The sequence below is a fragment of the Dendrobates tinctorius genome, unplaced genomic scaffold (genome assembly GCF_039654945.1).
Source record: "Dendrobates tinctorius isolate UK_male_01 unplaced genomic scaffold, ASM3965494v1 ptg000044l, whole genome shotgun sequence".
Taxonomy (NCBI): Eukaryota; Metazoa; Chordata; class Amphibia; order Anura; family Dendrobatidae; genus Dendrobates; species Dendrobates tinctorius.
The window spans coordinates 21092858-21118118 of record NW_027361712.1 but is presented as its reverse complement, the minus strand read 5'-3'; the positions used below and the strand labels follow the sequence as shown (position 1 = coordinate 21118118).

At 42.4% G+C, this 25261-nt stretch overlaps 1 protein-coding gene across 1 annotated transcript in view; it reads right to left on the bottom strand.

The window, feature by feature from the left end:
- Window positions 1-24089, bottom strand: part of MMP14 (matrix metallopeptidase 14) — a 34497-nt gene extending 10408 nt beyond the window's left edge. The window contains exon 1 of the mRNA XM_073575427.1: window positions 23739-24089. Coding sequence (XP_073431528.1) covers window positions 23739-23828 — 90 coding nt within the window. The 5' untranslated portion in view covers window positions 23829-24089. The remainder of the gene's footprint in view (window positions 1-23738) is intronic.
- Between the last annotated feature and the right edge of the window lie 1172 nt (window positions 24090-25261).

Here is a 25261-nt window from a genome sequence, read left to right as displayed (position 1 = left end):
GTTGAATAAAAACCTTAATTTTATACCATCGAGGATTCTGCGTTCCTGCAAGCGCAGGCCAGGTACCGTGATGCCTTCACTGACTTGAATCTTTAAGAATGTAACATTATTTACAGTTAGGAGACCAGGTTGCTATAATAATAATAGTACAGTAGTGACATCACGGAAGCATATAAATCTAAACATAACAAGATACAGCATTTCATGCAGATCTGGCAGACTAAGGGTTAAATCCTACATCTATAAGCATTCATCAAAGCGAGGGAGTGTGTGGGGGATGTTCTGAGAAGGATAATGTATTTATCTCCCGGGAGACTCCCATAAAATGGACACCGCTTCAAAGAGTGTGGGGGCAGGGAATGGTATGGTGCATTGTAAAGAGAAACAGTTTAGAGTTACAGGAAAACCTTTCACATATGGGACTAGGAAGGGAAAAAAGAGATTGTGAGAGGAATGATGAGTCTGTTGTGAAAAAGTACAAATGACCAAATATAGTCTCACATGATCAGTTACGCAAACTGGCCATTATTCCACAAAACACACGAAACCTTACACAATCAGAACTGACTCAAAAATAACCCTGAGAAAGAACTCAAAGCTCATCCAAAACACTTCCTTTTATGTGACATTCAGTACAACCACAAGTCTAGTACTTATCAGGCTTTCCAAATAATAACCCAGATCGGCAGAACCAGGTACATTGGGTATATAGAAATGCGAGTGAGGTAAAAAAGGTTCCAACTTCTGCTGGCCGCGCTGTCTTATCAGAGCTTTCTGTACAATGTCGCTGTCTTCCCAGTGGTTGATACCTTTTAATGGCTAACTGAAACGATGGTAACAAATTGCAAGCTTTCGAGACTACAATTTGCAATGTGTTACCATCTTTTCAGTTAGCCATTAAAAGGTATCAACCACTGAGGACTCTCAATTCTGAATTTTTTTCTATCTACTGGCTAACACGGTGCAAAGATATATACATCTTTCCTGTCTTCCCAGTCATTGCTGTTCAGGTTTGAATGTTTTATGTCCGTATTTGTGACGGCGTTGCGAGAAACAATGGCTGCCCGGCTTGTGATTTGGACAAAAAAAAGAGCAGCTTGGGTAATTCATTTTTTTGTGTGCATTTGTCTTTTCTGAAAGATAATTCAAATAAATTCTACAGCCTGAGTGTATTTTTGATTTACCTTTGTATTTATTAGAGAGTTTGGGTTCAGGGATTTTTTTTTTCCACTTTCTACTGTATCCCTCAGGAAAAATAGCTGTGTTGTCAATGTTAATCCCCCAGTAATTCTTATGGGAAGCATCTAAGGCCACATATTTTCTTTAGTTTAGTCACTTAGATCCCTCTGTATGAGACTTCATAGAGCTGCTATGTGTCACCGCAAGAAAGGTACTGCAGTCATTTCTGTCATTATTGACATTATTTTTTTTAGTAAATTATGATGAATTTGTCAGCACTCACAGCCATGCCCCCTTCAGATCAAACTCTCACTCTCAGGAGACATTGATAGAGCATATCTAATCTTGCACTGCCAATCGCATTATTCTGCTGGAGAAAAGACACCGACTGATGTGTCAGCGGCTTTCTCATAGAGAACTCAGGCCATGTGACCGCTTCTGTGTATGGGAGAGTCGGCAGAGTGAGCGTTCCTGTGAATGGGAGAGTCGGCCCAGTGAAACCTGTATGTAAGGGAGAGTTGGCCGTGTGAACACTCCTGTGTATGGGAGAGTCGGTAGAGTGAGGGCACCTGTGTATGGAAGAGTCGGCCCAGTGAACGCTGTATGTAAGGGAGTCGGCCAAATGAACGCTCCCATGTTTGGGAGAGTGGGAGAGTCGGCCGGGTGAGCGCTCCTGTGTGTGGGAGAGTCGGCCGAGTGAGCGCTCTTGTGTGTGGGAGAGTCGGCCGAGTGAGCGTTCCTGTGTATGGAAGAGTCGGCCCAGTGAAAGCTACTATGTAAGAGAGAGTCGGCAAAGTGAACGCTCCTGTGTATGGGAGAGTCGGTCAAGTGAACACTCCTGTGTATGGGAGAGTCGCCCGAGTGAATGCTCCCGTGTATGGGAGTGTCAGCCGAGTGACCACTCCTGTGTAGAGGAGAGTCGGCCGAGTGAGCGCTCCTCTGTATTGGAGAATAAGATGAGATGGCTGGCGGCCAAACGATGCTTTGGCCACCAGCCATCTAATGTGTATGGCCAGCTTAAAGAAGCACTCCCATCAAATTTGTATCCTTCTAATATAATGCAGTAATCATATTATACAGCACTGTGTACTTACAATTGTTTATTTTGCCTTACTACAGAGTTAATTCTTCTCTTTTCCGTTAGGTCTGTGAGATCACGTGACTGAAAACTGACTGGCTGAATCTTTCTAAAGGCCCCTTTACATTTAGTGATGCACCAGCGATCCCGACCAGCGATATGACCCGGTCAGGTTCGCTGGTGCATCGCTAAATGGTCGCTAGTGAGCTTTCACACCTGAAGATCTCACAGCGATGCAGCAGCGATCTAGCAGTCGTTACTTACCTTTCACACGCAGCGATCCTGACGTCCTCCAGCCTGCGTCCACGCGTCACTCGTCGGCGCCAGCAGGAAGCAGACAACGAGAAATGGAACTGCGCGATCTCGCACGATCAGCGATAGCCAGCGGAGGAGCCGGTCGGAGGTAAGTATCACACATAGCGATATCACTAGCGATATCGCTGCTGCGTCACCAAATCGGTGATGCTTTAGCGATATTGTTAGCGATATCGCTATGTGTAAAACCCCCTTAAGCTCTACGTAACAGCAGGAGGTCAATTTTCCGTCTATGACTTCTCAGTTACTGCAAAAGTCCTTAGCACGGAGGAGGGGCAGAGCAGCTGGGTTAGAAGTAGGGTATGATTTCTGCGGGGACAAGAGAAGTACTGTTTCTACTGTGACAATGTGACTGGCGCCATACGTGGGGAGATATGTGTCGCCAAGGTTGCTTTCCTGCGTGATGTGAAAGCCATAAATTTTTCCTCCAGCATGTTATGTGCTGAGAGCAATCCAGTCGCTATATGGGTCTTTCATGGAGGGTAGGTCAGAGATGGGCGAGACCTCAACCCACCATATCTCCACCTCCAAGGTGTGGCTGGAGGAAGTTAAATGTCCAGCCGGTTTTTTTTCTCTGTTGGTGTTGTGTGGAGCAGGGTTTCCCAACTCCAGTCCTCAAGGCCCACCAACAGGTCATGTTTTCAGGATTTCCTTAGTATTGCCCAGGTGATAATTGCATCACCTGTACAATACAAGGGAAATCCTGAAAACATGACTTGTTGGTGGGCCTTGAGGACTGGAGTTGGGGAACCCAGGTTTGGAGGAAGGAAGCTTCCAGTCTGAAGCTCCTGCGAGAGCTGCCATATGTGTTGTGCCAGAAGGCGGGAGCCATACTGGGCAGGACTTTATATGAACTTTTTACTTTCATTTGAGCCAGAAAGGCTGTTTTCTGTTACCAGTTTGGGCTTATTGGTTTAAGACGCAATAAACCACCCAGAGACATTAACCAAATGTGTGCCTGTGTCTACCTCGGGGAGCAGCTAAGTGAGCCGACCTTCCACACTATAAAGAGCTGAGAAAACAATAACTTACTGGGTAGAAAAGCAAAATAGAAAAGTGGCCATCGAAATCTGGGGTCAAGCTGAGAATCCAGGGTTGTCCACTTTTGAGGACAATTTATTTTCTTTTCCAATATTTTTATTTTTAACAAGGGTATAGGGGGGGGGGGTAAAGGGGATAGGGGGGGGGTAAAGGGGATGGGGGGGAGGGAGTTGATGTAAGGGTATGGTAGTAAACATAACAACAAACGTAAATTTGCAAAGCAGCAACAATTTGACCCAAGTAAAGCAAGGGACGCAGCCCTTGAAAAAATAGCATTGTAAACAACAAACTATGGTATACAGAATAGAAGCAAATAGTGCTATGATAGAACATGACTTTGACCTTAGCATTATAAAGACCAATATAAGATAATACAGAGGCCAAGAATAATTAAATATAAAGGCTAATCAGGTAAGTGATGTAGGGAAAGATTGATCCCATTTGTGCCACTTTCTGTAGAATTGGCCGAAATTGAGGACAATTTATTTTACTCAAATACAGTTTATCTTCTCAAACTTCTGTGTTGCCCTGTCTATAGCTGGCTACAAATGAGTTATCGGAGAATTGCTGCCTTTATGACTTTCTGATATAAAGTGTTTGTAACTCTGGTTTTTGTGTTTTTCTTGAGCTCCTCTCAGCTGATTTACGACCACTAATCACATCAAAGTTGAATGTGCAGAAAAACTAGAAAGCTGCAAAAACAAAACAGTGCAAAATGCCAATTGCAAAAATAATATTTAACCCCAATTGCATATATTTACATGAAACAAAATATCCCCATAGGTGGTCTACCATCATACTGCCGTGTTCAGAGTTGGGATACTTTTTTCCATCACATTTTCAAATTTCAGAGAGATACATTTACCAAAGGATCCTCCAGGAAGATGACAATGTGAACAAGAATACAGATGAGTGTGCACCAAGTATAAACTAGGGAATATGATTACATATCCAGAAGTCTTTTTGTCTAGCCGTGTCCAGCACTGGCACTGATGATTCTGGGAAACTGACTGATAAAAACAGATCTCATTTACTTCTTAGACCCAATTAAATACATAGATATTAGAACAACTAAGCAGACTCCTAGACAAAAACTTACTTGGCTTATTATGGACAGCCACAATGATCCGATATACAATGTCAACCATTTTCTATTTAGTTGTTCTATTAGGGTCCTGTTTGTAAGGCGCCCCAATACATGACATAGCCTACTGTACAATGCAGGAGCTCAGATGTTAAAGGGTATCTGTCAAAACGATCCAACCCCGAAACTGTTAATATAGTTACGTTGCAATGGTATATCGCTAATAGAATTGGTGGACTCAGTGTCACATGATGGTCTGTGATGTGCGACGGGGGCGTGATGGGGTATATCAACAGCCACTCATCAAATTCGGGACAAGCTGTGGTGTGCCTCACATTGTATATTCTACTCTAGTCAGTGACTGGAGTAAGATTTGTGGCAAGGCACACAGAGGCGCACGCCATTTTACAGACATAATAAATCTGGCACGGTTGACTCTAGCATGCCCCCTCCCTCACCAAGACTGGCGTGAACAATGCTGGTCTTAATAAATCAGGGTCTCTATGTATTAATTTACATGATGACAAATACAGGATAATACTTCATAAGTACAAACTGTTCTGATATCATGTTTAACATATGTGTAGACCCCACTTTACTGGGAAAATGTATTAGTGCCTGTTTTATCGCTATCACCTGACAGCAAGCTGTTGTCTATGCCTAATGACAGCCAGCAGTATTCTGAATTATATTCAGGCTATAACTCAGGATCTGGATGCTGACAAAATAAGGAAAGTCATATTACAAAGTAACAGCAGCAATAGCTGTTGTGAGAGACCTGGACTACCTACCAACCTTGTACAGCACTACTTTTACAAGTCAACAGAATTGCATAAGTAATTATAGCTGTGATAGTTTGGAAAGTAGCAGATTATCATTGGTGAGAGTAAATAACATTCATATAATTTCAGCTAAATGTTTTAAAGTTAGGATAAGGGTTGCTCAGGGTCCGATCATTCTGAGAACAGAACTCGGCAGATCCCCAGCTCAATTGAGCAGCATCGGGCAAATGAGATGGGTCGGCCAGAGATAACCGAGTGCTATACGCTTCTTTGGAGCTTTTAGAGGCCCATTTACACTTACTGACCGGGACAGTTAAACGGCCGCTGATTAGCTATATGCAAGGCAAATAGCTGTCAGGTTATGGCCTGTGTGATGTGTGACCGATAATGATGTTTTTAATGCGGCCATGAACGCTACAATCACCTGATAAATGAGCATTTTCTCTTTTTGCGGGTGATTGCCGGCATGTTTACATGGCCAATAATTGGTGAATGATCGATTGTTCCTGATTATCACCTGGTATAATGGGCCTTTTTTTTGTGCTTTGGGCCTTCATGGCGGTGTTTCCCATGGATGTAAGAAATGATACAGAAGTCACAATATACATGTTAACAATGCCTAACAAGCATAAACCTGCCGAAACAGATCTCTTCAAGCCTAAGCCAAAGAAAACTGTGTAATCTCTGCGATCGCAGTCAGAAACCACCATCTATTTGTCTGTTCATAGACATTAGGTAAGAGTCAGCTGAAAGGTATTTATCACCACCGATACCTGCCCCCATATAACACTTGATTTCCTAACCTGAAACCTGGTCAGGGGTTTCTCCAAAATAGCAGGAGCAAAAAGTCAACACATCTCAGCCAGATAAGGCAAGAATTATACATTCCTGTAGTTTACACTACACCACACTTTTTTTAACCCCTTCACGCCGCAACCCTTTTTAGTTTTTAACTTTTTTTTCATTACGTTTACCGATTGGATTCATTCTTTTTGTATATTGATAGATTGGGCGATTCTGAACGTGCTGATACCAAATATGTGTACGTTTGATATTTTTTTAATTGTTTTATTTTGAATGGGGCGTTCGGGGGGTGATTTGAACTTTTATATTTTTTAATTTTTTTTAATATTTTTAGTCTGCATGGGAGACTAGAAGCTGCTGTGGCGCCCCCAGGAGTATGGCCGCCACAGTGGCATTGCCTTCCTCCAGGGAGGGTGATGTCATGCTTGGAAGCAAGGAAGGGTCTCTCTAACAGTTAATCATTTACATGCAACACGTTCCCACTCCAGGCCAGCAGAGGGAGCTCTGAACCAGGATTGGGGGAGGAGCACGCTCTGAGGGCCAGGAAGGGAAATAGTTAGTTAGTGTGAGGAGGGCAACGTGTGTAGACGTGTGGAGAGAAGCTGGAGGTTGAGCTGAGGACAGAGAGCTCCCTCCCTGTGATAGCGCATGATCTGGAGCCTGGTCTCCGCGGTTGTATGGATACTGAAGGTCCCGCAACAGAAACCAGAGGAGTAGGAAGCTGTAAATGCTCTATTCCCACCTAAGACTCGGAGGCACAACAGCGACTGGTGAGCCAAGAGAGATAGAGGGCTACAGCTGTCTGCCATACGAGATAGTTCTAAGAGAAGATAAGAAGGAGGAACTTCAGTGTAATACGTACTGTATGTACCTCAAGCCAGCGCTAGGAAGGAGACTACACAACCCATCTGATAGAGAGATACCTGAGTTACTTCCAGGCTAGCCTGCTCCTGTGCCATCTGTAATCAGGACCCTGGACTGCGTTTGCCAAGTAAAGGTAAAGAAACTGCACCCTGTTGTGTCCTTGCCTCCTTCCTGCAACATCCTCCACACTGCTACATCTCGGTGCCAAACACTTCACCTTCTTCATAACCCTTTATCTACACTACCCTGGGACTACAGCCCTGCCTGTGGAGGGTTACAACATCATAGCTGCACTACACCATCAGTCCCAGAGGATCTGCATGCAGCGTCGGCTTAACATCTCCCTTGCCGAACACCACAGGTGGCATCACGAATCATTCACTTATAAACTTTATTCCCAACTCAACCCCTTTTACATGCTGCTGTGACATTTCCATCTGAGAGACCGGCCCGGTACCGAGTACCCCACAGCCCTGGAAGGGCGACCCACTGCAATAATCTGATCCGCCTCTGCTACACATAGGTTAATATCAGATCGCCTGTGTGCAGCAGAAATGCTCACTTGCTATAAGCGCCGACCGGGGGCAGCACTCATAGCAATCCGGCAATGACAACCACAGGGGTCTCCTGCAGACCCCGGGTTGTCATGCCAACCCATTGGCGAACCGCTATCATGTTACACGGGCGCCGATGGGCGGGATTAGTGACGCGCTTCCAGCGCAATCACATTAAATGCTGCTATCATAGATTGACAGCGGCATTTAACAAGTTAACAGCCGTGGGTGGATCACGATTTAAAAATCATTCCCCTCTTCTACTCTTGACCCAGCTGCTCCCTCCTCTCCCTGCCAGAGAATTTGGCAGAGATTCATGACTCATACAGGGATAATTGACCTCCTCCTGTTTCTACATAGAGCTTAGAAGGATTCATCCAGTCAGTTTTTAACACGTGATGTCATAGACCCGGGGGCACACATATCATTGTTGAAACCTGTGTGTCCACACAGGGGCCCAAGATGTAAGGGGGCCAATTCCTACCACCAAAGCAGATGCAGTTTAGCATTTTTAGGAGCTGTTGGGCTGCAAAGGGCCTATATATTGTTCTTGCAATATATTAAGAGGATAAAAACTTTGATTTGATGAGAATGCTTCTTTTATGTGAGGAGAACAGAGCTTAAAGAGGTTGTCCACTACTTTTACATGGATGGCCTATCCTTAGGATAGGTCATCAATGTCTGATCGGTCGGGGTCCAACACCCGACACCCCGCCGTTCAGCTGTTATCACCGGCCAGATGTTCTTACTTGCCAAGCTGGCCTTGTACTTTCAAATCAATATGAGGCCGATTTGCAGTACCCTGCCACAGCCACTGCAAGTAGACAACCAGCTCTGTAAGCAAGTACTTCCGTCCGGTGACTGCCAGCACCGGTACTGATAAAGGCTGATCAGCGGGGGTGCTGGGTGTCGGACCCTAACCGATCAGACATTGATGGCCTATCATAAGGATTGGAAATCAATGTAAAAGTAGTGGCCAAGCTCTTTAATAGTGCAGTAGCGTCTGGCCATGTAATAACTGTACAAAGGACTTACATTTCAGTTACAGCAGAAGCATTGTTTTCCAGCATGGTACATTACAACTTTACCTTCCTACCTTTGCAAAGTTTATTATATACATATGTAGCATTTTGTAACTTAACTCCCAAACCATGATAAAGCAAGATGTCTTGATGCAGGAAATTTGATGCCTAACTTGACATGTAAGGGCCCCGTCACACATAGCGACTCACCAGTGATCCCGACAACGATATCAACGTGTCAGGATCACTGGTGAGTCGCTACATGATCGCTGGTGAGCTGTCAAACAGGCAGCTTGACCAGCGATCAGCACCAGCAACGCCGAGTGCACGGCGTCGCTGTGTACTTTAGTTACCAGCGCGCTGATGCAGGGAGCTGGTATCTAAGGTACACATCGGGTTTAAAAGGGGCGTGCGTCACTTAGAAAACCGATGTGTACCTTGGTTACCAGCTCCCTGCATCAGCGCTCTGGTAACTAAGGTACCCTAGTTACCAGCTCCTGCTCGCTGGTCGCTGATCTCCTGCCTGTCACACACAGCGATGCGTGCTGGCCAGCGGGAGACCAGCGACCCCAAAAATGTCCAGAGGTTTCCACAGCGATCAGCGATACCCGGCAGGGGTCCGGTTGCTGATAGCTGTCACACACAGCGATCTCGCTGGTGAGATCGCTGTTACATCACAAAACTTGTGACTTGACTCAGCAGCGATCTCGCTAGCGAGAGCGCTATGTGTGACGGGGGCTTAAGACTATGTTCACATGTCTAGTAATCATCTATTAGAACGGATCCAGCAGCAATCCGATGATACAACTTTTTTGTCCGGCTAAGAAAAGAACTGATTTTAAATGGATCCGTTTTTTTAACATTGAAATCAATTGAAAACAAATCCGTTAATGAGGCATCCATTTTTCTTTTATTTTAAAAGTATTTGATTGCTTTTTTTTACTGGATCATCTTCAAATGGAAGAAACAGATGGCTAACTTATAAAAAACTGATCCATATGAAATCAGTTTTTTTTTTAAACCAGATAAAAAAGTTGTGTCTATACCTCCAACTAAGGCCATTATTGTGATACTAGATGGTGGCCCGATTCTAACGTATCGGGTATTCTAGAATATGGCCAGCGGGCGACCGACGTTCAAAAGATGGTCCAGGATGATCCACCACGATCGGCGATCTCACAGCGGGGGCCTGGTTGCTGCTACGTGTCACACTGAGGCCAAGTACCCACATTGCAGAAATGCTGCGGAAATTTCTGCAGCATTTCCGCAACTCCAGCTGCGGGAAAAACGCATGAGAATTCGCATGCGTTTTCCAGCGGAGAACATGCGTTTTTCACGCGATTCTTGCGTGCGGAATTCAAGCACATTTCAATCGATTTGAAGCATCGCTTGGAATGTGATTGACAGGTTGGTCACACTTGTCAAGCATAGTGTTTGACAATTGTGATCAACTTTTTACTATTGATGCTGCCTATGCAGCACCAATAGTAAAAGATATAATGAAAAAAATATTTAAAAAAAAGGTTATTCTCACCTTCTGACGGCCCCCGATTTCCTCTCCACGCTCCCGGCTTCTTCTGGCCCCAGTAATGCTTAGCGCGAAGGACCGGAGATGACGTCACTCTCGCGAGAGCGCGACGTCATCAGCGGTCTTTGGTGCAAAGCATTACTGGGACTGGAAGATGCCGGGTGCATGGTGAGAGGAGGGAAAGAGTCCGGGGACCGTCGGAAGGTGAGTATATTACTATTTTTTATTTTAATTCTATTTTTTACAGGGTTATGGTACCCAGGGCCTGGAGGAGAGTCTTGTCTCCTCCGGACCCTGGGTACCATCTGCACATTGAGCACTGCGCCGGTCATCTCCTGGCTGCGTCGCCGCTGACCTCCGTGCAGCAGGAGATGACCCGCAGCAACCGTCAGGAGATCAGTGGCTAGTGCCACAGATCTCCCGACGGTAGCGATGGCTTGCGTTGTTCGAATGCCGCGCCAATTCGCGGCCGGACTGCGCCTGTCGCTGATTGGTCGCGGCTGGCCAGGCGCGACCAATCAGCAACGCGGGATTTCTGTTACGGACAGACAGACAGAATTAGACAATTATATAGTAGATAATCATGGTCTTCCTTGGATAATTGGAGAAGGCTTTTTGTGTACCTAGAACTTGCTGCTGGATCCATTCCAACCGATGATTACTGGACATCTGAACATAGCCTTAATTGACTTATGCTAAAGGGAATCTGTCACCCCATTTTTGGCCTATATGCTGTGGCCACCGCCATCAGGGGCTTATCTACAGCATTCTGTAATGCTGTAGATAAGAAAATATGCAGCAAATATCTTGACGTGCTAAAATGTACGTTAACACTTAAAGGGAATCTGTCACCCCATTTTTGGCCTATAAGATGCGGCCTCCACCATCAGGGGCTTATCTACAGCATTCTGTAATGCTGAAGATAAGCCCCAGATGTAACCTGAAAGATAAGAAAACACGTTAGATTATACTCACAGGGGGGCGGAGTCGGGTGCGGTGGGTGTCGCGGTCTGGTGTGGGTCCTCCGATCTTCCCATCTTCATATGACGCCGTCCTCCTTCTTACTTCCCCCTCGGCTCCTGCACAGGCGTACTTTATCTGCCCTATTGAGGGCAGAGTAAAGTACTGCAGTGCGCTGGTGCCGGGATAGGTCAGAGAGGTCCCGCGCCTGCGCACTGCAGTACTTTACTCTGCCCTCAAAAGGGCAGCTAAAGTACACCTGCGCAGGAGCCAAGGGAGAAGCAAGGAGGAGGACATCATCGTATGAAGATGGGAAGTGCCGGACTGGACCGCGACACCCATCGGACCGGACCGTACCCCCGGGTGAGTATAATATAACTCTTTTTTCTTATCTTTCAGGTTACATCTGGGGCTTATCTTCAGCATTACAGAATGCTGTAGATAAGCCCCTGATGGCGATGGCCGCATCTTATAGGCCAAAAATGGGGTGACAGATTCCCTTTAAGTGTTAACGTACATTTTAGCACGTCAAGATATTTTCTGCATCATGGTATAGTTGACATGTTGGGTGTTATACAATGCTGCATCTGTAAATTTTCACATTATAAGATGACTAAGTTAATAAGTTTAAGTGTTTCCCAGTCTCCAATCCTCATGGCCCCCAAGAGATCATGTTTTCAGGATTTCCTTAGTATTGCACAGGTCATGGAAGTATTACCAAGGCATCAGAAATTGCCACAGTTCTCTCATATCTACAATACTAAAGAATTATAAAAAAGGTTAGCGGCACTCCAGTTAGGAATGGGGAGCACAAATAGGATAGCACTCCAAAATATTTAAAGAAAAATTCGGCACTCCCAAATTTGCGATGCAAAAATCATATATAGAATTTTATTGACAAATTATCCACTGTAGACAAAAACTGTTGACGTTTCGGCCAATTCTTAGGCGTTCATCACAACTATTGTCTTCAGTGTTTGTGGACCTCAAGACCAATATAGAGCAAATGGTGTCGCGTCCTGGTGCTACTCCCTCCAGCACTTCAGTGCCATTCCCCTTAGCGCACCAGGACGCGACGCCGTTTGCTCTATATTGGTCTTGAGGTCCACAAACACTGAAGACAATAGTTCTGATGAAGGCCTAAGAATTAGCCACAACGTCAACAGTTTTTGTCTACAGTGGATAATTTGTCAGTAAAATTCTATGTATGATTTGTGCATCACAAATTTGGGAGTGCTGAATTTTTCTTTAAATACAATATTAAGGAAATCCTGAGAACATGATCTGTTGGGAGCCGTGAGGACTGGAGTTTGGGAAAGACTGTGTTAGGCCATTCCAGCATGAGCTGTGACCCTCCCGTAAATTGTGTTGACTACTTTGTGAGGTCTTCTTCTGCTATGGTCTTCTGCTAACATTGTGTTCTGCTTTATCTAATGTGTTTATACACATCCTTATCACATTGGTGTCATCATAATATTACTGTTTTATGTGCCAAAAAACGCCTAGAAGGTATAACGTTACAGGCATGACAATCTGCTTCTGGGAACATATCCAGGGAAATACTCAACTGTCTCTGAATGGGACTCAAGCTGACTCACTTTTGTTAAAGTAAAACAGAAAACAAAACAGAAACGTGCACATTACTGTATAGTTTGCCAGTATAAAGCTAGACCGGACTTGCAGAAATTGTGCCAAATGTAACATAATGGCGCTTGTTTTAACACTAATTTGACAACTCGATGGACATGTTAAACTATTTTCTTTTCCCTTTGTCTTTTCTTGGCTGGACGAATATACACCAATATTTTGAATGGAAAAATGGAGCATGCCATTATTAAATGAGCAGAATGGGTCAGAACTGAACTAGTTAATAAGAGGCCCAGATGACAGTGATTGGGCCAGGAGTAAAATGGAGTTTGATTGGGGGTTATGGGTTAGGGTCATTAAGAGGAGGGGACAGTATAAGGGGGAGTATATACCGTATAAGAAAAGGGCCGAAAAGGAGGCCATTTTAAGGGATCCCTGACACAAGAGAAATAACCCACTCTCCCCCTTTCTTTTTTCATGGCATGTTGGCATTCTGGTGATGATAGAAAATAATTTTATATATCTAATATATGGCACTGTTTTGTTCATTAGGTAACATTCGAGATTTTTTTTGCTACTATGGGTTGCGGCGGCCAAGGCGGTGGGAGATCCTTGGAGTTGGTGGAATTTTTTAAGGGGGGGAATAAAAAGATGGTTTCCTTCAGGATGGAATTATGATTGCTGATCTGGTACTTAGTGGGGCTCTGGACGGGGGTGTATCCTGGGAGCCAGTGGTGGTGTTCTTTTTACCTCTGATGGTGGTGTGGCGTCCTTGAGCTGGAGGTTACAATAATTCTATTGGAAAACACTTTGTTTAACATGTGCCAAATCGTGTAGCTTCAAGGGTCTCCCCCAATTTCAGTAATTAAATTTGGTTATTGTTATTATTTGTTAATAAATGGCCACTGTGGCCAATTATATCCAAAAGAAGGCCTCCTGTGCTCTATTATTATTTTTATAAGTTAAGAGGTACAGGGCTGGGGGGTTGATTAGTGGGCTTGAATGGAACAAGTTGGCCATACACTGTCATGCATTTTACAACCTCCCAAAGTCACTATAACAGTAGGTTCACATGACCAATTTCTCCACACCTGTGAAAAAATGGAACAATTATTCTGATCAGACTTTGATCACAGTGGCATCAGTTTTTGTTGCATGTGGAGAGAAAAAAAAGTCTCTATTTTATCTGACCGTGAAAATAGGACTGAGCGTGCAGGTTTTTTTTCCCGAACCCAGAGACTTGAATATCCGATTTTAATCTGACGCCTCGGATCAAATTTGGACATGTCTCCGATTTTTTACGTGTACCACTCTGAGGAAAAAAATCAGACGTGTGTACAGCCCCATAGAATAGCACAGGTACGAGTGTTATCCATTAAAACCACTGGATAGCACTCATATGAGAAAATTGGTTGTGTGCACAAGCTCTAAGCTTTCAAACATTTGTAAAACATTGTGGTGTAAATCCTGATGACTGTAAGAAAAAAATCTCTGAGCTCCATGGAACTCAACAATGTAAATCTATTAGTAAAAGATATGATGGAAACCTGAGATGTTAATTATATACTATAGAATATTGATAGCTGGAGTTTTCCTTTTCTTATAAGATCAGTTATTTAATTATAGGGGAAGCTTCTTAATGAGAGGCACATGAAATCTATGAATGGTCGAGTTATCCTTCCTTTTTGCTTTGGGAGCGGAGGTTCCACCTAGTAACAAATGCCTCCTGAGAAGAGATGTGCCTCTATGGCCAGCTTCACTTCCTGTTCCTGTTAAGGGCAAATCAATTATTTTTTTTGTATGGACTGATAATATGGAGCAATACAGGAGTATGTATTAAGTCATCAAATCCACACTATGGTAAAGGACGATGGGTCAGAATAATATCACTTTACATGATATGACCACTTCATCAACAAGCTTCCCTAAAAACACAAACTTTCCATATCAAGGCACTCACTTCACAGAAGAAAAATTCACATAGGTCATGTAGCTTCAAGCCTATGACCCACAAAATCCACATTTCAATGCAACATAGGAATCTAAAACTTAAATATCATTTTATCTTCTTGAACCACAAAGTGAGATAAAGTTTGTGCTGACTTAGCATTTTGAATTTGGCTTTTACGCAGGAGAACACTGGGAGCGAACGTCACAGAAGAACAAAAGTGAGGCCAATGCCCGTAGAAGGGCGGAACAGTGCAGATGAATGACGGCAGTCAGAATGCGCAGGCGCAGGATTTCTGGATGCGCACCTGACGTCACATGGACACAGTGACGATGTGGGAGAAGAAATGTAGGATAATGAAGCAAGGAGAAGGACTTATCTTCCAGGCAGGGTACACATTATAGCCTGGAAGAGCTCATTTACATAAAGCGAAAAAAAAGATGATTTTTCCATAACAAGACATCTGATATGAGACACACAGGTGGGACTTTTTTCAGCAGTATATAACATTTATGCCCATATTAATAGATCAGCTCACTCAAATTTGAGCTTTTAAAAAGTAATTACAGCCATTCTGATGTGTGTTTTCAACATATGTACACAGTCTCAACAGGTCTCAGAGATCTTATAATAGTGTATGCAGCTTATATTATGAAATCTTATGATAAATCCATTTTTAACATGCGGTAAATGTCATTGTACCTAATGAAGCTTAGTTCGTCGGCCAATCCCACTGATATCGGCTGATATTAGTCTCATGTGTACGGGGCTCTTTACTCACAATCCGATGCCTGGTCCTGTGAACTGTGTACTGCTAATCATTCCATCTGCTTTAAGTTAATTCAGTGTAGGACATGTTGACACTGAATTTGCATTCAATAATGTCCAGTATGATTTTGTGTTTAGCAAATAAGAGGAGATTCAGCAAGTTCCTTGGCTGGGAAAGGGGTGGAAGTAGACTGATCTATCCTTATTAAAAGTATTGTCCTCTACTTTGATATTGAAGACCTAACTAGAATAGAATCATCAATATTAGATCAGTGGGGGTACGGCAGATCACCTTCTATTCATGTTAATAAGAACTGATCGGCATTTCCCGGGAGTGGCTGCAAAACAGTGTAACGGAGCAGTGGTGAACAATGGATAGAGCTGGCAGCAGCTGGAGCTAGTAACAGCTGATAGATGGGAGTGCCGAATATCAGAACACCACCAGCCCGAGACTGATGATATCTCCACCTATCCTACAGATAGGTAGTCAATGTCGTGGAAGTGGACAACCTCTTAAATATGTAGAGAAGATATAATATTCTATACATAATATGTGTAGAAGACAACTCAGCAGCTGGCCATTGATGTAAAGTGCCATAGTGAATCACTGTATCGAAACACCATGTAACGGGATGTAAATTGGCTCTAAAGGGTCACACATTGACTTATAAGGTGGCTACCTCCAATGGCCTAGGGACTAGACTAGAGAGCCAGATACTTCCTCCTTGAGGACAGCTAATTTGCTTGCTTTTTTCTCAGGGATCATTGCATGGCCTATAACGTTCTATGCCAAGCCAGCTGTCTATACAGAGGGAACAATTGTAGACAATGGTGATGTAAATTGTCAATAATAAGGGAACATTTGATGAAGAAATAAAGCCTCTATACGTGTATATAGTCTGGTTTGTATAGGGCCCTGACTGTCCCATGATAGATGATGTTGGGGAGATTAAAATTTGGTGTGCCTGATTTCGGACTGCCGATCCTTTTATTCTCAAAATCTTTGGTTTAGAGAACACAGAAGCATTTGGCAGAGCGATCGTTACAGTGCATGGGAGAGATGCCCAAGTATGGGGGGCATTATGGACATCGATAACATACTTAATACATGATGACAGCCTTATTAAGTAACAATTGAAAAACAGATGACTGCTGCTAACATTGTAACAATGGTGGATCCTGTTGAAGAGTATGCTGTAGGCTACTGAACAATGAACAATATCCTAAATATCCTAACGTCAGTCTCACAAGCTTCTGCTGGAAAGTATCGTGCAGTAAATTACTGAAAGCAGCTTTTGTAATTGCAATGTTCCCTCCAAATCACATAAAATCCCATGCCCTTTAATGCAAATTTCAATCAATGTCTGATCTTTCTAGTATTTAAGAAAGTTTAGATTTCGATTATCATAATTTTGCCAAGATCTGCTTGACTAATAAGATGTTGTGTATTTTACCCCATTGTAAGGACTTGATGTTCAGATTTTCAAAGAAGGTAGAACAAGCTGTATCCATATTTTATGTGGAGAAGTGAATTTTAATGGAACTTTGAGTTCGATCTTCAAATACTTGAAGTCAAAAAATTTCTCACTAAACACAGAATGGAGATATATAATGTACTGGACACTGCGTAATTCACTGGTTCCTTGCCCTGGGAGACTACCTGCCAGCCGATTGGCAAAGGTTTAATAGCCTGAAACTAGTAGATTATAAGGCTAGAGTAAATGCCATTTATATTTAGGGGCTATAAGTTTAGTTAGGATAATTTCATGATTGATCAGTTAACTGTCAACCAATGGCTACATAAAAGTCGATCGTCTGTCATTTAATAGCCTGTTTAGACAAGTCGACCATACTTTCACGCACACAAAACGATTGTTACTATCGTTCTGTGCACATAGGATACCCACTGTTTTTGGCAGCATGTCCTGTTTGAACAAAACTAGCTTAAACAACTATGAACAAGCATTTTGCTCGTTCGTTCTCAATAATTGTCCGGTGTAAATGCTCCCTTAGATCTATAGGGCTGGTAAAAGCAAAGGACATCTAGCTAGCCTTGACACTTTAGATACAGTTCAGATACATTTATATTTCTAAAGAAGCATAGAAGAATAGGGCATTTTACCATGTTGACAGACAGTCAATTAAATAGGGTAAATGTCCTCAGCCTCCCACTTAAACACACTGACTGGGAGTGTGAGTATCTAATGTGCAGGGTTTGTTTAGAATGGCGATGAAGCAAGCATCAAACATTTTTGGTTGTGAATCTTCAATCTATCAATAATAGAGTTAAAAGATCACTTCACCACTGGTATGTAAGTAGCCATAACCTTAAAAAAAGCAACAGTGGGAAAGTGAGTTACGAGAAGCTTAATTGTGAGGAATGGCATCCAACAGATGCCAAAATGTCTGGATCCAATGCTTCCCGAGAATGAGTAACATACATAGTGGCCACACTGGAGCCCAATAACTGAAGACTTCTCGATAAGCAAAAGATATTCTCTGGCACTCTTATTAGTGAATGGCAGACATTTAAGTTCAGTAATAGAGCAGATGATAAAATTATGAAGCCACCTCTGCTGATATGTTCAGGGTTATATGCAGCTTGAGGCTAGTGTCCAAAACTTGCACATTGAGCTAATCATAAGAAACAAAGATGGAAAAATACACTGCTCAAAAAAATAAAGGGAACCAGTTATTATGAAGCAACACTGATTGAGAAGTTTCCCCCCTCCCATGTACTAATGTGCCACAAACAGGAAGTTGATATCACCAACCATTCCCGTTTTATTTAGGTGTATCCATATAAATGGCCCACCCTGTATATTAATATGTAGAAGAAAGTTTCCTCTTCAGTGCACTAACCTAACAACACAATGTAACTCCAAGTCAATCACACTTCTGTGCAATTAACCTGTCCAATTTATCTTGCCGTTGTGCAAATGGAACAGACAACAGGTAGAAATGATAGGTAATTAGCAAGACAACCCCTATAAAGGAGTGGTTCTGCAGGTGGCGACCACAGACCATTTCTCTGGTCTCCTCTTTTTTGGCTGTTGTTTTGGTCACTTTTGCATTTTGTCATTGCTCTTACCCATAGAGGTCCTGTACAGTTACACGAGGCAGCATCTACAACCCACAGAAGTTGCTCAGGTAGTGCAGCTCATCCAGGATGGCACATCAATGAGAGCTGAGGCAAGAAGGGTAGCTGTGTCTGTAAGCACAGTGTCCAGAACATGGAGCAGATACCAGGAGACAGGTCAGTACACCAGGTGACATGTAGGGGGCCACAGAAGGGCAACAACCCAGCAGCAGGACCGCTACCGCCTCCTTTGTGCAAGGAGGAATCGTGCCAGAGCCCTGCAAACTGACCTCCAGCAGGCCACTAACATCCATGTGTCTGCTCAAACTGATAGAAATAGACTCCATGATGGTGGTATGAGGGTCCAACATCCACAAGTGGATGTTGTGCTTACAGACCAGCACAGTGCAGGGCAATTGGCATTTGTCAGAGAACACCAAGATTGTCAGATTTGTTATTAGCGCCCTGTGCTCTTCATGGATGAAAGCAGGTTCACACTGAACACATGTGACAGACGTGACAGTCTGGAGACGCCGTGCAGAACATTCTGCTGCCTGCAACATCCTCCAGCATGACTAGTTTGACAGTGGGTCAGTAATGGTGTGGGGAGGCATTTCTTTGAAGGGTCGCACAACCCTCCATGTGCTAGCAAGAGGTACCCTGACTGCCATTAGTCACCAGAATGAGATCCTCAGACCCATTGTGAGACCATATGCAGGTGCAGTGGACCCTGGGTTCCTTCTGATGTATGACAATGCTAGGCCTCATGTGGCTGTAGTGAGTCAGCAGTCCTTGCATGATGAACGATTTGATGTTTTGGACTGACCTGCTTGTTTCCCAGACCTGAATCAAAATGAGCACATCTGGGACATCATATCTCACTCCATCCACCAACGTTTAAGGATTAAAATCTTGGAGGCCATTCCACTCATCCACATCCATATGGCTATTTTGGATATTAGGAAGAGTGAACTTGTCTGTTGCACTCTTATTATCCTACAATGACTATCACTCTTCCTAGGTCCTATCAGGGCATGTTGATGACCTCTATTTGCCAAAATTGAGAGTCAGAAGGAAGTTTAGGTCCTGCCTTATCTTGGTCCAGTCACTCATTTACATAGAAAGGCACCATTTAGTACTATATCTGCCCACTGCCCACATGTCTTGTCCTTAATGTTTACATTATTAAAGGAAGAGAATGCAGCTCTGCTGTCAAGTTTTCATGGCATAGTCCTGTGCCCAGAGACTGTCTCATATTGACTCTACCAGCTCTCTTTCCCACTATATTGTGTTATTTTAATATTGACCTTCTGCATACATTGAAGTGATGCTCTGATTAGAAAATGAGCTATTGTGTAAATCAGTTTTTTGTATTACACGTATTTTTAGAAAAACTCTGGCATTGTTTCTTTTTCATATCACAATCATTATTAAAAAAAATTAAAAAAATAATAATCTTGCAATGGTCACAATGGCCGCTGAGGCTTCTCTATTTTCACAAATCATCAGAGGCAGGATTATAATGACAGGTAACACCTCTGTATACAGCTAATAAGGAATCCATCTATCACAATAGGCAATGTCACAGCTGACACTGCTCATCTTCCCTTCACAATCACCTTTGCAAAGGCTCTTTAGATACTTCAATACAAAAAATACAATTGTGGCTATGCCCGTGTTGTTTCCTGCAACAACAGAAGGGTAGTATCTAAAAAGGCCTTGTGGCTGGTGTGAAAATTGAAACATTTTTATTTTGTTTTAATAAAGACTGTGATATGGAAAAATATTTAAAAATGCCAAAAATATTTAAAAAATACATTTAAAACAAAACAAAAGGTCATTTTCTGATGATAGCTTCCCTTTAAGAATACTATAGTTACTAAAGTCGAACTCTGCAAATCTATAAGCCAGCTAAGTTTCTTATGCTGACTTGAAAGATTTGTATTAGAATTTGCTTAGTAAGGAATAATGATAGTGTTGGCTTTCCCTATATGGCTTGGTGACCCACTTTTTGTATTTCAACCCATAAATTATAAACATCTGGATTACTTTAAAGACACAATGAAACAGGATAGTTAGTGGAATATAGGCCGAATTCTTTTGTCTCTTCAAGAAGCATTACAATATTTTTCATTTAACATTAATCTAGGGGGTAATTGTTTTTATAACTGAAATGATCATTTTAAATACTATTGTTCTGAGCACAAATAATATTTTACTTAACATAATTTTGTTTTTAGGTAAGTTCTAGTACAATTGACAAATCTACACTTTATATTCATGGCTATCAGCCAAGTTTCTAATGAAAATGTATGGTTTAGAGGCATAAGATAATGACACGGTGTGGATTTGGTACAGATTTTCCATGTGTATGCGGAAAATCTGCAGTGTAATATAGTACCGACTGAGCTAGGGTATGTTCATCTGTTCTATTTTTGCAGCAGTTCCCCCATGAAATTTACAGAACCAGCAATGTGAATGAGATTTCTGAAATATCATGACCATGCTGTTTATTTTTTCCTTACAGATTTGAAGCAGTTTCGATCTGCAGCATATCAATTCTTTCAGTGTTTTTGCAGGGAAAAAAACACATAGAAAAGATATCAAAAGCATATGCAAAAGTGTAGCAATTTTTTTTTTCCTGCCAACACTCCAGTATTTTCATCAGAATTTTTACCTACAAATGCTGCACATGTTCACATACCCTTTTAAAGTGGTTCTCCAAACTTAGGAAACAAGTCTGCAGTCAATCTATATGACTGCAGACTTTTGAGTCCTCACATTGTGTGCGCTGCGCACTGTGAGGATTTTCTGGTGCCAGGAGCAGGGCGGTCAGGGGAGCACAAGCATGCATTTTTCATACTTCCGGCCATTTTCCAACTAGACTGTGTCCCGACTCGCTCAATACAATGAGCGAGATAGCCCCCATCTAGTCAGTATGTGACTGTGTGCATGCAAATCACATACTAGCGGTCCCGTGCCTGCTACTCCCGGTGCCGGAGAATCCTCACAGCACACAGTGTGCGCAATGTGAGGATTCACAAGTCTGCAGTTACACAGAGTGCCTGCAGACTTGTAACCTAACCCCTGAAATGTACATTTTCCTGGCTTTTAATTTCCACAGCATGTCAATTCTTTTTACAAATCAGCTCTTCAATCACTGTAGCCATTGTGTGATATTGTCAGCAAAATTTACAACAAAATCTGCATGGAACATGTGGATTTTGATGCAGAAATGCTTCAAATGAACTGCAGAAACTCCACTTCAAATCTGCTACGTGTACAGGGACTCTTTTACTATGCAGTTTTTTGAAGTGAAAACCAGATGTGGAAAGAAAAAAAAAAAAGAAAGAAAATATATGGGGCAGATATTACTTCTTCTCTTGAATCAACTCCTGGTTTCAAACTTCAAAAGCTGTATTAAAAAAATCTTGAAATGTGTAGTAGGACGCTTAGTAAGGCATTCATAATACTTCAATATAATAATGTCCTCACTAATACGACCACTGGATGTAAATCATATTTTCCTAATGGATTACTTTTTCTTTTGTCTCTCTCTGATTACAATTGATTTTACGAATCCCCCTGGTAGTTGGAGCATAAGCCTTTGATTTATTAACAATCCCTCTGCCAATAACATTAGGCCAGTAAAATGCAGATGTGGTTAAGTAGTCACTGGCTAAACTGATGAGTGCGCCTTCCAGGAATTTAAGCATAGGTGAGGAGTCAGGAGAGGGGGAAGGAAAGGACTCAGCATTCGAAAAGGTTAACAAAAAAACCTCCACCATCTGCACAAAATGGAGGAAATTGTGGTAACGTCTCTTCTGCAGAACTTGTATTTTTCTCATTCATTGGCCTGGAATGTAGTAGATGCTTACATAGACAATTTCGGGGAGCAGGCTACTATTAGGCACGCTGAATTCAAGTTGTTACTGGAACAATTCAAGGCAAAAGTAAAGTTGAGTCTTTGTGTGAATCTGGACTGGAGCTACATCTGGTGACTTAACCCTATGTAGGACTTTTACCGGCTCCTTTAGGATAAATCCGAATTATGTCCTTCCTGGAAACAGTACATTCCCTAAGAAAAGGCATAGAGTTACTAGCAAATCCTTGTGTCTTTTCAGAAGTATTGTGATTCTGTTATCAGCCTTTGGCAAAGTTTTAACTATTGACCAAGAGAAAGTTAACTTGGCGGAATATTTTAGAGTTGGATACGCTTCTGAAACATTCATAAACATAATTAAGCTTTTAACTTTTTGCACAGTAAATCAAGCTTTACTTTACCAGTCACAAACATCATTTGTATAGACCAAGCCTTTGAAATAAATTGATTTAGTTGGAAAATCAGACATTGCACCATTCACAAGACACACGGCTTGTTGTTAGGCTCCATGTCTCTGGTTAACTAGGACAAGGAGACCAAAGAAATCTGTCTGTTCAATGGAAGATCCTCCAAGTGGCCTCTCTCTCCCCCACCTCCTCCTCCCACAATGACTCTCCTCATTCAGTCTCCTGGCTCCAATTTTCACCCCTTCTTCTCTGGTCCATTTTATTTAATCCACCGCACTTTCCAAACAGTTTTTTAAGAACTGGTAAAATAAATTACATCTTTGTGAATTATACAAGAAGAAAGCGGCAATTCAGAAACCCACAGATGCAAAATGTCAAACTTTGTCTTCCAAGAAATATCTTTTTAAGGCTACATTTTTTATCCTTCCTTAGTGTTCACAGACATTGGTTTTCACTCCATGACCCGCTCTCTAGGCTCACTCTCATCTCCTCCTCATCTTTGTGCCATTCCTATCAGTTGGAGATCAGGCACACCTATACTTTCCCTTTGCACAAATTTCCCTTCCTAATTCACTATAATTCTGGGTCTCTCCCCTTGGCTTTTAGCTCTCGCCCCAAACATTGAATCTTTTCCAGAGAGCACATTTCCAGATTTTAACAGGATTCATGTGTGACCTCAGATTCCAAGGAGAGCCCAGAATGACTTCTCCAGGAAAAAAAAATGAGGGAGGGGAAAAATTATTGGGATCCAAGGGAATCATCAAAAAGGCTTTTGGAAATGTTCAGATATTCAGCTAAAATGTATTCTTCCAAAATATTATCGATAAATAGATGCATGCAAATGTATTATCTCACCTCTGGACTGAACTTGGCAAGGGTGAATGTGTATACCGAACACAGCAAGAGCCATATCCAGATTGTATTTAGAGAGTCCATTCTTAGCATAGGTCTGCAATCAGCCTTGGGGACTGCTGGAGGTGGCACGTTGGGAAAGTCTAGAAAAGTAGTATTTTCTCCTGTGCTTTTCCACGTCCACCTTTTAGTTACTGGTGGCTGCTTTCCTCAGTCATAGGAAGTTGTCCTCCAGCAGTCACCCAATCTTCTACTTCTCCATGAACTCTGGTATCCTCTTCTGCAGCGGTTTTGTTTCCCAGCTTGATGTTCCTCTTTCCAACAATCTTTTTAACAACTGTGTCCTGCCTCTGAGATGCAGACGTGTTCTACTCCCACATTTAGGAGGCACTGGAAAATGTGATGTTGTACACCACCCCCTAGTGAACACATTGGATATTGATTCGGAGCTGTAAAAAGATGCTAAAACCGCTTGGTAGACTTTTGGGGTGAATATGCCAAGTACTGTGAATACAGCCTTAATACCGCTAAAGACTCTAGTGGGATATTCAGCGCTAATTGTATCGATGATGTTTGTCCATGTACTGATAAGTTCTACATTCAGATCATATCTGACGTATAACGTGGGCATGTATTTGCTGCCTGTTATTCTACTGAAAGAGGAACAATATAATATTTTAAAAACATGTAAGTGAAAATACTTCACTACAGATAAAACATGTTTTCATGCATGTTAATTTAGACATCACTTCTGAGGCCCGGGCTCACATGACATTTCTGCAGTCATTTTTTCGGAACTGAATTACACTCATCCATAGCAATCACATCATCATCTGAATGATATGTGGATTGGCAGAGCTATCTAATATCTCTCTAACCAAGAAATCTCAACTGTAATAAATTCGCGTGTAAAACATTTCAGTTTGAACTTCTGATATAAATTGGATATACCAACATTCTGGATTATTGTTCATAGAAAAGTCTTTAAATTGTAGATGTAGGGACATGAGACATCCCTATTGTTGCCCTTACACATTACATTACATTAAAGTAAGGGTGGCACCTGCCTGCAGAAGGATTTTTTTTCTTCACTATGTACAGATATTCATTATGTTAACTAGAGGGAAAGTCGGTGAGGGAACAGTGACCTGTCAGCAGTCTGCATAATAACTACCTAATCAGAGCAACACATAAAGACCCCCCACAGGCCGCCCCAGGGCACGGGCATATCATTAACTCAAAACTGAAAATAAAGATTAAACAACAACCCCAAGTCGGATTTCATCAACCAAGGTATCATTTTAATCAGTATAACGGCGCCGACCTGACACTGTCTGTAGGTTACTGTGCACAATCCTGCTGACAGTTTCCCTTTAAAGACTCCCTCATACATTTTAGGCTAACGTCGCCGAACCTTCCAATATTGATGGGTTTGGAGGACAGTCTAATGCACACACGTCAAACTCTGGCCTGTGGGCCAAATCTGGCCTGCAGGGTGAGTGTATTTGGCCTATGACACCACCATC